This window comes from Lepus europaeus, chromosome 10 (genome assembly GCF_033115175.1).
Source record: "Lepus europaeus isolate LE1 chromosome 10, mLepTim1.pri, whole genome shotgun sequence".
NCBI classification, from domain to species: domain Eukaryota; kingdom Metazoa; phylum Chordata; class Mammalia; order Lagomorpha; family Leporidae; genus Lepus; species Lepus europaeus.
In genome coordinates this window covers 37,801,022-37,818,749 of record NC_084836.1, presented here as the reverse complement: position 1 = coordinate 37,818,749, position 17,728 = coordinate 37,801,022, and the positions used below count along the sequence as shown (strand labels likewise).

At 41.0% G+C, this 17,728-nt stretch overlaps 1 protein-coding gene across 1 annotated transcript in view; it reads left to right on the top strand.

Annotated features, from left to right (window-relative positions):
- TMTC2 (transmembrane O-mannosyltransferase targeting cadherins 2) overlaps positions 1-17,728 on the top strand; it is a 431,967-nt gene that overhangs the window by 159,515 nt on the left and 254,724 nt on the right. Inside the window, exon 2 of the mRNA XM_062203152.1 lies at positions 6,639-7,209. Within this exon, the coding sequence (XP_062059136.1) occupies positions 6,639-7,209 (571 nt within the window). The remainder of the gene's footprint in view (positions 1-6,638; positions 7,210-17,728) is intronic.

Genomic DNA, 17,728 nt, shown 5'->3' with positions numbered 1-17,728 from the left:
CTGAGGTTCTGAACAACTTGGTAATGTCATCAATCAACGGAAACGTGGGCATTGGAGCAAGCAGAGAAAGAGTCCTGATGCACAGTGTTGAAAGAATGATGCTACTTGGTAAGGGGCTTGTATAAGAAGATGGTTTATGGGAAAGATTAGGTTCAGACTCAATAAGCTTAAGATGCTCAAAGGGCCGCTAACAACGTTACATGATAGTTAAACAGTGCTGTAGTATTTCACACCCATTTGGGTGTGGGTATCAGAATAGCAGCTCCAAGTAGGTTTGACTTAGGGGCATGTATTGGCTTACTTAACAGTATAGGATTCAGGCAAGACTGGATTCAGCTACATTAGGGATTACCCCTTTGTCTCCTTGATCTGGAATTCTTTAACTTTGGCTTTGCTGTCAGGTAGAGAGTGTCTTGAGGGAGTCCTGTGGTAGCCCTAGAATCTTAATGGATTTGGAGGAAGAGTCTCAGTGGAGTATGGATGCCATATTGACTCTGAAAGGCCTGGCTTGCCCCTTCAGTCAGTTGTGTGGCCAGGGAGAAGGGAGAAGGGGGAAGTACAGCATAGTCTTTGTGCAAATAGTGTGATGGCCTTTCCCTAGGGGATGAACACAGCCTCACTGCACCCACACAGATGGAGAGTAAATGTGGACAAGATACTGTTACTGGAAGGAAGTGGTCTAGAAAACAGCAGGCTTGTATAATAAAAAAAACTGATTTTTTTTCCCCAAACATTGTACATTAACAGTGTCTTGTTTGGGCTTGAACATAACAATTTGTAAGAGGTATTATTATCTGCAAACCACAGATAAGGAAACAGAGCTCTAAAGAGGCAAACTTAGGAAGGGCAACATCACTGGTATAGTTGCAGAACCATGATTGTGTTTCTGGTTCAGCTGTGGGTATCTACTGGGTAGTTAGTGTACACTCCTGTGCAACACTAAGACGAGAAGTGTAGATGGATAAGTCAACACTTGAGTGGCAGTTGTTGATGAGGGCCACAGAGGGGAAATTCCAGAGGAGTCGCAAAGAGGTATTCAGATAAGAGGATGAGAAGAGCAGTGTGTTAAAAGACCAAAAGTAACACTTCAGAAATGCATATTATCTCATTTTGAAAGTTTCACTAAAACTTGAAGTTTAAGTGAACTGCTCACGACCATGATCCATAAATTTGTATGGCTATAAACATTGATGAAAGCAGTCATTGTGTATGTATTGATGGTTAGCTTCCATTGTTGGTACTGATGGTAATAAGAATAGTAGCTAATATGTATCACAAACATTATACTGCATGTACAGGTTATATTACCCATAACAAAGTACTTTTTGCTTAGTAACGCATTTAACCATAAGGCAAATATAGTTCTTTATTTTACAGATGAGGGGGTTGAGGTTCATGGCGGTTAAGTAATTCTGTGTCCATCATCTCAGTCTGTATAAGATCATTGGATCCAAAATCTGTTTTCTTACCTGCTGCATCACATAGCCCACGAATAGGAAAGTTTGGGTAACACTGCATCACAGCAGGTGAACAAAAAACATTCTTTTACTTTTGCAAGACAGATGTCAAATTATAACTTTTATGTTTGCGTCCCTAAATGAAAGTTTGGCCTTGCCTTCCCTTTCAAGTAGAACAATCAAAAGTGCATCAGGGCTGGCCGAGGATCAATAGGCTAATCCTCCCTGCGGGTTCTAGTCCCGGTCGGGGCGCCGGATTCTGTCCCGGTTGCCCCTCTTCCAGTCCAGCTCTCTGCTGTGGCCCAGGAGGGCAGTGGAGGATGGCCCAAGTGCTTGGGCCCTGCACCCCATGGGAGACCAGGAGAAGCACCTGGCTCCTGGCTTCAGATCAGCGCAGTGCGCCAGCCGCAGCAGCCATTTGCGGGGGTGAACCAACGGTAAAGGAAGACCTTTCTCTGTCTCTCTCACTGTCCACCCTGCCTGTCAAAAAAAAAAAAAAAAAAAAAAAAAACATCAGAAGAGCTCACCATTTGATGTTTTAAAAATCTAGGCAACACTGCTAGTCTGAAGGACTAATGGTCCTCATTTATGTGGTTGTTTGTGACTGAAAAGGTCAAAAGAAAAAATAACTGAGAAAAGCACAAGGACAGTTTGGATGGCGGTGTCACATCATCCATCAGTTTCACAAGAGTGTTGGACATTCACAAATGTCCTTCAAGGAGAAGTCCTAAGGCAGCAAACACAGCCTCGAATGAACACAACTGGAAGCAGCTTAAGAACTCCCCGAAAACTCCAGAGACTGTCTCCTTGCTTCCACAGACAGCCTCTCAGTCCTGTGCTCTCTGGAGAATTCCACATCCGATTGTCTTTTTCTCATCTTCACTGATTTTTTCTCCACCTTATGCAGAGATGAAAATTCCCTTACTCCTTAGCATCTTTCTGGATTTTCAACACCAACCTACAGAAGCAACCTCAGAAATAAAAGCATGGATTTCTGTTCTGAGTTAAGGTGTTAGCTGTGAAATAGCAGAACTTTTAGTATTTCCATTTTGGACTCAGGAGAAAATGCAAATGGATCAAAATCTAGCACGCTTAGTGTCGGAGTACTGCCCTAACTTCTCACGTTCTTTTTCGTTTGTTGGTTTTCCGGCAGACTACTCGGATACTATTAAGGCCATTTTAGGCTGTGCCTAAAATGACCTGCATATGTGATGTGACTTGGATAGTAAAGCCTTGTATCATTCATTCTCATTCCATATTCTTTGGCTACCACATCTATTGGTTAAATAAGTATGCTTGCAAGTGAGTAAGGTGTTTCTTCTTCTCTTGTGTTAACACTGTTTGCCCTTTGATCTCCTTTTTTCTGAACTGTGAATTGGAGACTGTGCTTTAATGTTTTTCCTTACAATGAAATGATGAGGTTGCTTTTTCTTGTTTTGAAGTCTCATTTTCTGAGAGTCAGAAAATATTGTATCCTGTCGTTCCTGCAAGTGACTAGATTTATGGCTGTAAGAAATTATAGCATCTTTGAGTAAATTTTTAAAGTGTTTCCCCCACAAAAAAAGCCTTTCAGAGTTAGTTATGGTGCTGAACTAATAATAGTTAGTAGAAAATGTGGCTTGGGAAAGATGTTCACTATCTTTTATGGATTCTTCATCCTTTATGGGTCCACCACTGTAAGGGTAAGGTATTGTCCTAGACACAATGTGTTTCCCAGCTTTCCTCACTGCATGAACAAAGCCCTGTCCCAGAATTCTTTGCCATTGAGCCCTCACGGCCCTGTGGGAGACTATGAGAGTTTCTGCGTTGACATTAGAGCCCTTCACATCAATATCTAGGTGAATGTCTAATAGCAGCAGGTTGGGTTTTCATTCTGAATTGTGTGAAATCAGTGCTCTCTGACAAAGTTGTTTGGCAGTTGGGTGGTTTTTCATATTTCTTTTAATTATAACCCATCAAGTCTTAAGCAATTATTTCTGGGTTAAATTCTTGATGAATGTCATAGCAGTGTGTTTTAATTTAATGGATCCAGAAAAAACATCTGTTTCTAATACTGTAAAAGCCAATTTATATGGAAATTCATTTAATACACAGTCAATACAGGGAGACTAGCAAAAATCAAGATCAAAATGAAAAGTCAAACCACTGTGATGTAGTAGATTTTCTGTGAAAAGATTTTGCTTATGACAAGGTTCAGCTGCTGCTAGTTAACACAAAATTATCAGTTTGGAGAAGATAGCAATGTGTTTATGATACTGAAGAATTGGTGGAGTACTTAGCCCAGGGCTAATATTATCTCCCATGGCAAGGACTTAGTTTCCTTTAATTTTACTGCTCTGCTGTTTGTAATCTGTTTTCTTAAGAACACCTCATGGGTCAAGATGGCTGCTGAAATTCCAGCAATTACAGATGTGCTCCTCCTAGCAAGTAGGGAGCATAGAGAGGGGAAGAAGGCTACGCTTTTCCCTTTAAGGACACTGTGGGAAAGTGTTAACCTACAGTTAGTCATTTGACCAAAGTTAGCTTCAAGGGAAGTAGATGAGTGTGTTTTTTCCTTTCTTTGATAGATAACCATGTACCCAGAAAAAAACTGAGGTTCTATTAATATGGAAAATTGGGAGACTAGATACTGGGGATCAATGAATTAGGAATACAACATGAAGTAATTTTCAAGATACCTGCTTTTTATACCAAATGAACATCTAGAAAGTCAGCTAGTTCTTTTAAGTCAATCTATGTAGAAGAACTAGCATCGTGTTTGGCATAGACTAATCCATTAACTACTGATGCATCTGTTTTAATTCTAATCCCTAATGTACCTAATCTCAGAAGTTACAGGTCGAGTACACTTTATAGATGGCACTGCAATCTGGGAGTAGCAGCAGTAGCAGCTGACAGGGCGGGTACTTCCTCCGCAACCTTTCGTTTCTCTACAGTGCTCGTGTGTCTGCAAAGCAGCGATCCTGCTTCTCTATGCAGAAGACGAATGAGCAATTTTAAGTGTTAAACGATTTCAAGGTAAAACCATTACCAGAGAAACTGCAACTCAGAGGTTAATTAGAAAACAATTTAGAGAAGCTGTTGAAAACTGCCATTGCCCATCATTGATCCCAACTAGAATGCCAACTGTGCTGTGTCCAGTGACTGTGTCACCACGGATGGTTTTCTTAATCTGTTTGAATCTTTGCTGCATTTTGTTTTTGAAGTGAGGAAGTAAATTACAGAACTGGGACTTAAATTGATTTCCTTTCCATGAAAGGCTTTTCTTCCTTTTTTTTTTTTTTTCTTCAGTGTCTTTTAAGAAATTTTCTTTAACGTAAACAAATGTCATGTAATTCATATACATAGATTGAGGAACATAGTGATATTTCCCACTAGGACCCCTCCCCCCAAGCTCCCATCCTTCCTCCCCCTCCTTCTCTTTTTCCCTCTCAATTTTTACAGTGATATCCTTTGTTTGCTTGATACTCATAAGATTAACTCTAAGTAAAGAGTTCAACAAATAGTAAGAAAGGAAAAAAAAACACTTTTCCTCAATGGTAGAGACATAGGCTGGACAATCATTGAATGTCAAAATGTGTCACTATGGAAGCCTACTAGCAGGTCTGTGATTCTTGAGCTCCTCAAATGCCTTTATGCCCTAACATCCCTTTTCATCAGACTGGGCAAGAGGTTTCCAATTCTGGAGCTTCTCTTTGTGTACCCTTTGAATTCTTGTGCCTCTGTGGGATATGTGAATACAGACAGGTGCACAGCAATACAGAATATTCAAGATGTCACCCTGTCCTCTGGGAGGTACACTGTCACAGGGAGGGAATGATGCCAACAGAGTCCTTTACATGTCACTTTGAATATTTGCACCGTGACCGTTCACCGGGACTCTTTGTTCCTTAATACTTGTCTTTATGTTGACTTTTCAGTTTTCATTCTAATCAAACACATGAAATTCAGCTTTGATGTGATCATTAAATTTTCCTTCAAATACACAATAAAATAGCCATTACATTTTTGTACTCGTTTGTTTTTCAGTTGACTCCAATCGGAATCAGGATCACGTTTTGAGAATTCCAGAGTAGTGGAAAAAAGCAAACACATAAAACTGTGCTATTATTTCCAACTTGTATGGCTTTGGAAATATTAATTAATGTTTGGCAACTGTAATTTCCTCACTTAGGAGGATAATGATAGCGACCTCATCAGATTTGTTCTAAGGATTAAATGAGGAGTTGTCGCCAGGGCAGCTAGCGCAGTGCTTGGCCAATAGGGGTGGTCAACAAATCCTAGGTCCTTCCTTCTTACAGGCTGTTTGGAAATGTGAGGGTACTTTAAAGCATTCATGGAAAAGTGCAAGTAAAAAATAAATTTTTGGTACCACACAAATGAAATCCATTCCTAATTTTTTCATGGTTGTATTTTTCATGAACTTTCTGGAGAATGCTCATGTCAGGCATGTGAATATGGAAAGCTGAAGACAATGGGATCCCATGATTCAGTAGATGATAGGAAGTCCTGAGGAGCTCAAAAGTGGGAAAGGCTGAAGCTTCCTAGCAAGGAGAAAGGGAGGCTGGTGCTTCCTTGTCTCTCCAGTTATCCAGGCTCTTATATAAATGTCATCAGCATCACCAGGGAGCTGTTAGAAACATGGATTCTCTGGGTGTTTCCCAAACCTGCTTTTCACACATCCCCAGGTGACTTGAATGTGTGAGAATCACTGGTCTGGGCCCTGGTATTCTACTTCACATTTGTTTCTGTAGGGGACTGGTCCTGGCTCTGTGTGTCCCCTGCATCAGCTGATTTGCATTTAAAAAAATGCAAATTCTTAAGCCTGCTGTCAACCTGAAGCCAGGAATCCGCATTTTTGGCCACAGTGACACATGCTATTTGGGGCAGTGGCTTGGCCAGTGCTACAGGAAAGCAGAAGTCACGGATAGAAAATAGCCTGTATTATTGAAAGATACTTGGATGTCAACAAGGGAGATAGCTTTTAAGGACAAGAAATACAGCCTTAATTGTGGTGTTGGTTAAGGAGAGGATCGACTTGAACCTTTGTGTGTCTAGTCCCATCACAAGGTCACATAATGACTGAGCTTCTGAGGGCGACCGTATCTTTAGCAATGTCATATTTTTTTTCTTTTTGTGTTTTACGTTTTTTTTTTTTTTTTTTTACATTTTGTTTTTTAGCCGTGCTATCAAGACTAATCAGGACCTTCTCCCAGAAACTCCATGGACTCAAATTTTCTACAATGATTTTTGGGGGACTCTTCTAACCCACAGTGGCAGCCACAAGTCGTACCGGCCACTCTGCACCCTGTCCTTTCGTCTGAACCATGCCATTGGAGGGTTGAACCCCTGGAGCTACCATCTTGTCAATGTGCTGTTGCATGCGGCTGTCACAGGCCTCTTCACGAGCTTCTCCAAGATCCTCCTTGGTGATGGATACTGGACCTTCATGGCTGGCTTGATGTTCGCCTCGCACCCCATTCACACAGAGGCAGTGGCAGGAATCGTGGGACGGGCCGATGTGGGGGCCAGTCTGTTCTTTCTCCTCTCCTTGCTGTGCTACATTAAACACTGTTCGACAAGAGGCTACTCCGCCAGGACCTGGGGCTGGTTCCTGGGGACAGGACTGTGTGCAGGATGCAGCATGTTGTGGAAGGAACAAGGAGTGACTGTTCTGGCCGTCTCAGCGGTTTATGATGTCTTTGTCTTTCACAGGCTGAAAATGAAACAGATCTTGCCTACCATTTACAAAGTAAGTGATTGTTGGCTCTTGAGCGTTGGATTACTGAGTAATCTACTTGCTTGGTCCTTTGCCACCATTTAAATCGCAAATTTGTTCCTCTTCAAGCAGAATTTAAAATACGTTCCTTTTTGATCCTGCCTGAGTGGAAGTGTCCTTTTTGACCTTTCTCTACCAAGCAGGGTTTCAGTCATTGCTTGTTTTCCTTCTCGGGTTTCTTAACTTATGTTCATGATTTCAAAGGTGGCAGAAGAATAATTTAGCCTTGTAAAGAATATGCGTCTTTGTCATCGGTTTTTTTAATTCATTAGTTCTGTCAAAATTCTCCATGATGAATTGCCGATGATGTCATTTTGTAAAAATAACGTGACTGATAGTAGTGCTTGATGCTGGACGCAGCCGAGGGGAAACCCTCTGCCATTTGTTAATATTACTTTTCCTGAGTTTGGAAAACAGCTCCTTTCCGTAGTGCCCTGGGAAGTCAAATTCTTCAACAATGAATCATACTGCTTCACCCTTGTTGTACTGGGTAGGAATAGAAGAGTCCACACAGAAAGTGATTCTCACAAGCTTGGCCCTGAAGCCAATGAGGACCTTTGCTTCAGGGTTCGTGTTTGCCCCCCTGCATCCCCAGGTGGTTTCAAATATGATGTGTGGAAGTTACAGGAGGATGTCGGGTTCTGTACTCTTACAGATTCGGAACGGGTTTTGCTAGGGCGCTCAGGAGTGGAATTAGGGGAGATGGGTAGCCGGAGAAGGTGCCGGCTGCCCTGTCTCCCCATCCGCCTCCACTCACGGGACGCTCAGCCTTGCTTTGATTTGGAAGAGCCAAGACTGATGCTGCTCGCCCGGGGTTTGGGAAGTTTGTGTTGTAAGGAAGCTCTTTGCTTCCCTTTGGGCACAAGTGAGGAATCACTGTTTGGGAAACTGACCATGAGGAAGCTGTCAGGTTTTCCTGGTTTTGACCACCTCTTCCCCCTCCGTTCTCAGTCTCACAGTTGTACTGGGAAGAAAATAAAATGCCGGGAACAAATGGAGGGAAAACAAAACCAAAGCATTGCTTTAGTTTTTTTTTTTTTTTTTTCTAATTGCTATTTTTGTCGCTTTAGTAAGCAGTGTTATACTTTTGTTCAGCAGGAAGCCTAACCTTTTCACTTAGAACTCAAGTATCAAGGGTTGAATGAAGTTCTTTGTGATTTCAATTAAATGCTGAAACTTTAAAAATCAAACTCTGGGTAGAGTTTGATGTTTGAAAACAACATATAGTTTGAAAGTCAAGTTCTTAATTTCAAATCAATTTTAATTATTCCTGCAAGGAGATTTGGAAAGAATAATGGTTTTCCCCTAAAACATTGTTTTGGACAGTAACAAATATTTTGGGGGAGAAAGTGAGTGATGCAGACCAAGACAGTTCTTCAGTCCACTGATTCACTCTCCAAGGCCAAATGCCCACACTGTATTTTTTTTTTTAACTTAGGTCAGTAATGTTTCTGTCATGGCAGTCATACTTGGCATATTTCTACACAGTATTAGTGGCCTTGGATCTGGAACTCTCATCTCCGTCAGATCCTGGCCCTCAAATTCTCGCTCAGTCTGGGCAGAAGAGACCTTGGTGGATTGAAGGCTATATCCACCCACCACTGTTCTTTCCACCCTATCACTGCAATAAGAAAATGCAGGTTTCTGTTTGGTCGAGCTGAAGATTTTTCTGAAGAGGCCAATCTGGAGTTTTCTGTGACATCTCCTGTTTTATCACATTGGTTGCTGACTGAAAACAAAACAAAACAAAAATCTATTTGGACCACACAGTGTCTTTCAGGTATTTGCATTTGGCCAGCTTTGATTCTTGTAAGATTCATGTAAGTGATGCACATGCTCATATTATAGTCCGGCTTCTTGGAATTTTGGCAAGGATATGTGCAAGTTAGATTTTTCTGTGATGAGGTATATACTTGGCATACGATAGGTTTTTTTATTTAGTTTTTGTTAAATGCTTAGAGTATTTACATCTGCCAGGCACTGTTCTTCCTTGGCTAAAAATGTTAACACATTTGCCTTAAATGCTTCTTGGGAGAACTTACATGACTTAGGAAATACTATGGTTGAATACTAACAAATTGGAGTATTGTTAGTAGTTGAAAGAGTTGTCAACCATTCGATACAGCATCTTCAGCAATACATATGGACAACAAGCGGTGCTTTCAGCCATTCCTGTTTCTTAGCCTCACAGTCAGGAGTAACGTATGTGCTATAGGCTCCTTGGCCTCATGCACCGTCTGGCGCATAGTGGGTATTCGGTAACTATTGAATTCACGCTTCAGATTTGCTTTGTGAAAGTACATGACAGAAATCTTAAAGGAAAACCCAGTGCACTTTTTTTTTTTTCTTTTCTTTTTCTTTCTTTTTTTTTTTTTTTTTTTTTTGCACTCTCGTTTATACACAGAGAGTTTCCTTCCTGAGAGAGTAGACTCTGGAAGGCAGGATTGGAAGACATGTATGTTAGAAAAATAAATTTTCTTGACCCTTTACCGGGTGATTATTTTAGCGTTCTTTGCATTACTTTCACTTGCTTGGTTTTATGTGGTCAAAAAATAAGGGCAGGGGCAGGGGATTGAAATACGCTTAAACTAGCCTTGCAAATAAATACTAGGCTTTTATCTGCCCACAAATTTTTTTATAAGCCTCCCGTGACCCCAGGGGGTACATGGATAATAAAATCAGTAAAAGCAACATTTTTCTTACCCAGCATCAGCCATTGTTTGCCTAGTGGCATTTTCTCTGCTTATTTTACATCTGTTAATGGTTTTAATGTGGAAACATCTTTTTTTACCCCCCTTTATTAGCCTCATAATCACTTATTCAGTTACAGGTGGAAAAAAAAAATCTGAAAGCCAGTGCAGTAATTCTAATAGAAGCCAAAGATAATTTGGAAAAATGAGGCCCTTTGAGTTGGAATTTTATTTATTTATTTTTAGGATTTCATTTATCTGAGAGGTAGAGTACAGAGAGAGGGAGAGACAGAGATAGAGAGAGTTGTTCTATTCTCTGGTTCACTCCCCAAATGGCTGCAATGGTCAGAACTGGAACAATCCAAAGCCAGGAGCTTTTCTTGGGTCTCCTACCCAGGTCTTGGGCCATCTTCTGCTGCTTTCCCAGGCCATAGCAGAGAGCTGGATCGGAAGAGGAGCAGCCGGGATTAGAACTAGTGCTGATATAGGATGCCCTAGCCACAGGCGGAGGCTTAGCCCACTATGCTACAATACCAGCCCCTCAGTTTGATCTTTTAAGAATTTCTCTAAAAGATGACTACTTTTGTTTTCTTAATTCAGTTCTTTCCAAGATGTGCATGATATTAAAATTAAATTGTGTTGTTCTCAGTCACATAAATAAGAAGACCATGTTATTATGGAAGAATGGAGTTCCACTTTTAAGAAACAGCAGTCTCTTGGTAGAAATAACTCTTCTCTTTAATGCAAAGCTGCATGTGAATGATGGAGGTTGCCCATGGTTAATGAAATTGGTCTTTGTCTTGAGTATTGCTTAAGCTGGATTCTTCTACATCGAGTTGCAGTGATCAGGCCCAAACTGACAAACGGCTGCTTATTTCCAAACCGTTCACTGGATTTATCTTGAATGATTTCTGAGGGTAGGAGTTTATGTTCTGGTAAAGATTCAGCCGCTATCTGAACACTAGAGATGTTATGTGCTGCCATACATCTGACTGTTTCGTGTGGCTCCCTGAGCGTGAAGAAGAAAAGGAATAGCTTGAAGGTATTTGCAGTGTTTGCACAGCGAATCCACATGTGCTTTTTCATTTGCTTCTGTGCTGAAGATGGCGTTGGTGGAATCTGTTACTCTTCATGGTTGTGTCCCTTTTGTTTCTAGAACAGTTTGTGGTTTTTCTCAGCCTATTGTGACCTGCATATCCCTTGCTCTGAATGAAAAGCAATATATTTGCTGTTTCTGATTTTCTTCAATCAACACCTGTGCCACCCTACTTCAAATACTATCCCAACCTTCCTGTCATCCTCTTTCGCTTCATTTGCTTTCGCTTGCCTTTGTGGGAACCCAGATACAATAAGATACCTGATTCTGATCACAGTATTTCTTTGCTTTATTGAAACTGTAGGGCTATTTGTCATGCACTTACAAATGAATTTGGATTTCTTCCCAGTAAACTTGTTATAGCATTTAATATTCATGACCTCTAGTACTATAAAACTTTGAACAGCTGCCAACACTGCTAACCAGATAATACGACAAATGAAGTCGAGGTTCAAAAATATTTTACAATTCGGAAAGTCAAAGATTAATAAGATATTTTATCTCTGCAGGTTGGTGCCTTTGCTCAGCTGAGTTCAGGTGATTCTGTATTCTGGCTGCGGTTAAGGTTCACGTTGAGTAATTTACATCTGGGAAGCTGACGACCATTGCGAACTTCTCCAATGCTCGCATGACAGTGTTTAATACTTGGAACAGAGATCTATTCACAGAATCTTTTTACAAAGAAAAATACCCCTGTCTGCCAAGTCCCACATTCGGAGTGCTAGGGGGGTTTAGAAGAAGGGAAACTTATTTTCTGCAGGGGGAATCAAGAAATTGCTCTGGAGTGGAGACATTTTGAGCAGAGCCCCAAAAGATATTTTGGATGTGGACAACATCTGTTGGAGAAGCGAGGAAGAGTGGAAGGAATGGTGTGAGTCTTACACAGGGTGAAACTCAGTAGGAAGTTACTGGGGAGCGCTGAGTATTCTGGGAGGTGTATAGAGTTCATGAAGGTTTCAGAGGAAACAGCCAGTGGGTTGAGACTCTCTAGTGTATATGGTGAGATGGGGACATGGCATGTTGTTGCCCCCAGGGTGCTGGCAGACAATGCATGGTTTCATAATATGCTTGGACTTTGGCTAGTCTGTGAAATGGATCTAGGAATGTGCAGACACCTGTGTGTCCTCCATGGGGGGACAGGGACATGGATCTCTGCCCTTCCCCTAGCTGCGCAGGTGGGATCCTTCCGTCACCATCCTGAGAGTTAAACTCACAAGTTGAGGATGGACTCATTCAGCGAGCGTGTCCCTGATCAGTGTGCATCTCGATTTTCACACAAAAAAGCATTTCTTTTCTGAAGATGGATATTTTACTTTTTCTCCACAATATTTGGCATATTTTTACGCACTCCTAATGAGAAACACAGGCAGTCCTTAAGGGCTTTCTCCTGTGTCTGTCCTCCCAGTGTTGCTGAATGGCATTCACGTAGTACTGTGAGCAGCCACAAGTAACAAAATCCCTCTTTGTTTTGTACTCCTTCATACAGGAAGACAGAAAAAAAATCTTTAAGGACCCTTTTTACATTCCAGAATAAAATACTCTATCAGAACTGAATTGCAACCAGTTAGCTCATACCGTCAGCGCAGATGACACGCAAATTGGATCTTGTGATGAATAAATAATGAGCCTCATTGAAATCATCTATGCTGTTCTCATAATGCTGTGTCTGGGATGCCTATGACATCACTCGGCTCAATTTTCGATAACCTGCTGCCTCGGAGGAACCGCATTGATGGGCTGGCGGGATGTCGTGATTATCAGGTTACTCACACTTAACTGGTGCTGTCAGTTTCACAGAAAAAGATGTCCTTTGCAGAAATTTGAAATCTGTTGTCAGTGCCTACAAGTCAGATTCCTGTCTTAAACGCCTGGAACAATGACAATGCTAATTTACTGTTGATTTCTCAAATGAAATTTAAGCTGTAGGAAACCATTTTCCTTGACTGCATCTGAGCGTCCCTTTTAAAGGCATAAATGGGGTGAAAAAGTGGGGTGAGGAAAAGTGACTATTATAAATGCATTGATAATTAAAATACTTAGGAAATAGGATACTATGGTAAGGTTGCCTAGAGTTTGGTCTTTGACATTTGTTCAGGTTTCACACCTACTAATCATAGCCTTCCTTTCTTCGTAAAGAGTAACAAGAAATGAAAAGGGAAGAATAGTGTCTGTAGTGCTGGAGTCTGAGCTGATTTGCTGGTGGGGAAGGTCAGTGTGCCCTTGCTCTCTGGGTTTGTCTTTGCAAGGCAGCAGCACCCAGATGGCTCCTGTATGCTCTGTTGGTCTGATGAGAACTCTTGCATCAAGTGAAATAGCATGAATTCAGAACTGAATACGTGTTTCCCCGGTAATTACGACCTTCGTTAGTGAAGTCAGTGTCTTCGTTTCAAACGACTCTTTCTTCTTCTTCATGTTCATTTAATTTTAGGAAATAAAGTGCAAAGATCATCAAATTTTTTAGTATGGGAATCTTCAATGCCTGTGTTTTGATATGTGCTTGTCATTTTGCTTACAGTTAACGTAATACTCAAAGAAAACAAGGACAGCAGGAGAGGGCGAAGGACATAAAAAATCAGAAATGACTGAGAAGAAATGGAAAATACATCCAGAATTCCCATTAAGATATTATAAAACATATTTTATATACCAAGGATGTTAAAATAGAGACCTTGATGATGTATAGTATCAATGTATTTAAAATAGATAAATTCTTTTGTATTTAGAAACTAAAAGAAAAAGTTTTCATCTTAAGAATTTAAGAGGTATAACAACTTAAACCAATCTAGTCGTTTGAGGACACGATCTCTGTTTATATATAAATGCCCTTATATTCTCTCCCATGACACAGTTTGTATGACATGTGTGTGTTGTGTGTTCCATCAGTACAAACTCCATAGATAGAAACCTATATAATGTAGTCAGATTATAACAAGCTTGTACACGTATGATTGGAGAATTTGTATAACACTTATAAAATTTGAGAATACTTGGATTTTTTTATTCCTCCTAATTTGAAGATTCGGGATAAAATTTGCTAGTTTGTGTGTTCAATTGTGTATAGTTTCTTTTCTTTTCTTTCTTTTTTTTTTTTTTTGGACAGGTAGAGTTGGACAGTGAGAGACAGAGAGAAAGGTCTTCCTTTTTCCGTTGGTTCACCCCCCCTCAAATGGCTGCTACGGGTGGCATGCTGCGCTGATCCGAAGCCAGGAGCCAGGTGCTTCTCCTGGTCTCCCATGGGGTGCAGGGCCCAAGGACTTGGGCCATCCTCCACTGCACTCCCGGGCCACAGCAGAGAGCTGGCCTGGAAGAGGAGCAACCGGGACAGAATCCGGCGCCCCAACCGGCACTAGGACCTGGAGTGCTGGTGCCACAGGCGGAGGATTAGCCTAGTGAGCTGGGATGCCGGCCTTGTGTATAGTTCCTTAAACTCTCATGACATAGTGGTAAACTCGAAATACATTTGATTCTGTCAAAAGAGCTGATTACTCTGAAAAACAATTTGTTTTGCTTTTCATGAAGATGTACTAATAAGGCTATTGTGGCAAGGTTATAGGACTGGAGTTATGCAGACCTAAATAGAAGTTTTATTGTTTTCTAGCTGTGTGACCCTAGTAAATTGCTAAATTTCTTCGAACATGTATATTATCAAGGATATAATATTTATCTTGTGGTGGTGGGTATTTACACAGTAAAAGTATATTCTTTGGTCTTTTTAAAAAATGTTTGAGAAGGAGAGAGGAAGAAAAGGATCTATGCACTGGTTCATTCCCCAGATGCCTGCACTGGACAAGATTGGACTGTGGCGAGGCTCTAAACTCAATCTATGTCTATAACACATGTGACAGTAACGCAGTCAAATGAGCCGTCCCTGCTGACCCCCCAGATACCTCAGCAGGAAGCTGGAGTCAGGATCTCGAGCTGGAATTAAACCCAGGCACTTTGATTTCATAAGCAGGCATCTTAATGGCTAGGCTTAAAAGCCCATTTCACACACTAGCGCGTGCACACACACACACATTCTCCTTCTCTCGCCTTCTTAATTTTCAAATTCCCTTTGTGTTACAATTATCATCCTTGTTATTGGTATTTTACTGTATTTCTACACCATTGCAATAAGAGTGAACTCCTGTCTATTATATGGAGTATTCAATGAGCATGGCTGTGGCTGTTCTACCACCCAATGGCCTACTTAGTTCATGAGATGCTGGGAGCATGTAGTTCAACACTGGATGGAATATTACCTGTCCTGTGCATCAGCGCTGATAACAAAGTGGGAGAAAGGTCTTTTTCAAAGGATAATTCTTTGGAATAGCATGACTTGATAACTGATCTTTGGCTTGATTGATGGAAAGCAAGTAAACATTTCAGTCCCTCATTTGCCCGCATTGCTAGTATCTTTCCATCATCTCACACTTTGCTAGCTTGGAGTTTCCCCTTTGGGCTCAGGAGGGTGCTGTTGCTTATGTATCTGAAAATGGAGGGCAGACAGACTTTCCTGTTCTCCTTCCCCCTCCACTCTGTTTCCTATGTATTTCCTTTTAGCCAAGTTTATAGTGAGGAGAATTAGTTCAGTAGCTGCAGTAGCTTGCAGCATCCAAATCTCCCTCTCTCTCTCTCTCTCTCTCTCTCTCTTTTTTTTAAGAAATAGGGCGTACTGGTATCGCATAAAGTTAAATGTTAATCTCTTTTCTTCTCCTTTTCTTTCCCAACCTGGCAGGCAATATTGTTGTAGCTGATTCCAGAATCTGTTACAGCAGTCCTTCTTGGGGAAGCTTTGGGCTGATCTTTTTCTGTTAGTGTTCAGTTTACTTCCCCACCGCCTAGGGGAAGAAAAGCAGGCAGAAAGTTTTGTCTTTAAAGCACAATAATATTTTCTGGCTGCCCAAAATTTCATGAAGTATTTCAGAAACCTTAATAACTTTCAGACATTTTTTTTTTGGCAGAAATGTATATCTTAGTAACACAGGCTTGTTGACACATCTGAGGCTAAAAATAGTTTTGATTTCAGAAAACTCAATACTTAAAAATCTGATTGAACTGACAGAGACAGGAGGTGGATGTGTGTGGTGACCATTTACCAAGATAATTGATAATTAAATGTACCAAACTTGAATGATCATCAACCCTTTGTGAGGAAGCTAGTGTAAACTAGACATTCTCTATCTTTCTTAAGATTTATTTTCTTTATTTGAAAGAGTTACAGAGAGGTAGAGAGAGAGAAAGAAGTCTTCCATCTGTTGGTTCACTCCCCAAATGACTGCAATCGCCAGAGCTAAGCTGATCTGAAGCCAGAGGCAAGAGCTGTTTCTGGGTCTCCCACATAGGTGCAGGGGTCCAAGGAGTTGAGCCATCTTTTACTGCTTTCCCAGGCTATAGGAGACAGCTAGATTAGATGAGGAGCAGTCAGGACTCGAACCAGTGCCCATATGGGATGCTAAAACTGCAGACTGGGGCTTTAAACCACTGTGCCACAGTGCCGGATTGGAAGCTACTGAATAAGAATCTTTTTGTTTCCTTACTTTTTGTGAGGGATTGAGGGGGAAGAGATAAGGAAACTTTAGAACTTTCCAGTGATTTCATAAATAGCTTGATTGGAAACCATTGACGGGGGCTGGCTCAGCAGGTTGTGGCTTTAACCCGCTGTGCCATAGCGCTGGCTCCCATATGGGCGGAGGTTCGAGTCCCATCTGCTCTATTTCTGATCCAGATCCCTGCTAATGTGTCAGGGATCGCAGTAGAGGATGACCCAAGTCCTTGGGCCCCTGCACCCATGTGGGACACCTGGTGGAGGCTCCTGGTTTCGGATGGGCTTGGCTCTGGCCATCACAGCCATTTGAAGAGTGAACCAGCAGATGGAGGACCTCTCTCTCTCTCCTGCTCTGTGTAACTCTGTCTTTCAAATAAATAAAATGAGTCTCAAAAAAATTGATGTACATTGAGAATCTAATTCTTGCATATAATTATTAACCATTATAAAACTTAAAAGATTTTTTTACCTCTAGAAAGAGTTAAAAACAGCCATCTACTTGTCTCTTCTCAAGAGAATTTGAGATGGATAGAAATTACACACATGAGCAGATTATAACTAACACTATGCACATTGCCTCACTTTTAAATTCTAAAAACTTGTTGCAAGGGAAAATTTGACTAGGTGGACTTCAGCTAGGTTAAACATCAGTAAAGGATCTTCATATACCATCACTTGAGCTCGTAGTTAATTATATTCTACTGTTTTATTTTTCTTAGGTTCTTCTTTTTCTGTACTAACAGTTCCAAGCTTATTTTGAAATTGAGTTGTTTAGAGACATTTTTTTTTTCCTCCCAGGCCTCTCCTCTTCCTCCCCACCCCCAAACTAGCTTCATTGGGGGCTTTGTTATATGTATTTTGTCAGAACTGCAGTTTGATACATATAAAATTCAAAGAACTCCTGTAGCTATTTGCAAACTTAATGAGATTAAAATTACAGCGCATTCTTTTACTTGATTTCTGGTGGCGTGTTGCTGTTTAAAATAGATTACCTCTCAACAGAAATCTTTTCTTTGATACTATGCTTAGTATGGGGTAAGACTTCTCTTTTTTTATTTTTAAGATTTATTTACTTATTTGAAAGGTAGAGTTAGGGAGATAGAGAGCCATATCTTCCATCCACTGGTTCACTCCCCAAGTGGTTGCTGTGTCTTGGGCTAGGCTGGCCCAAAACCGAGA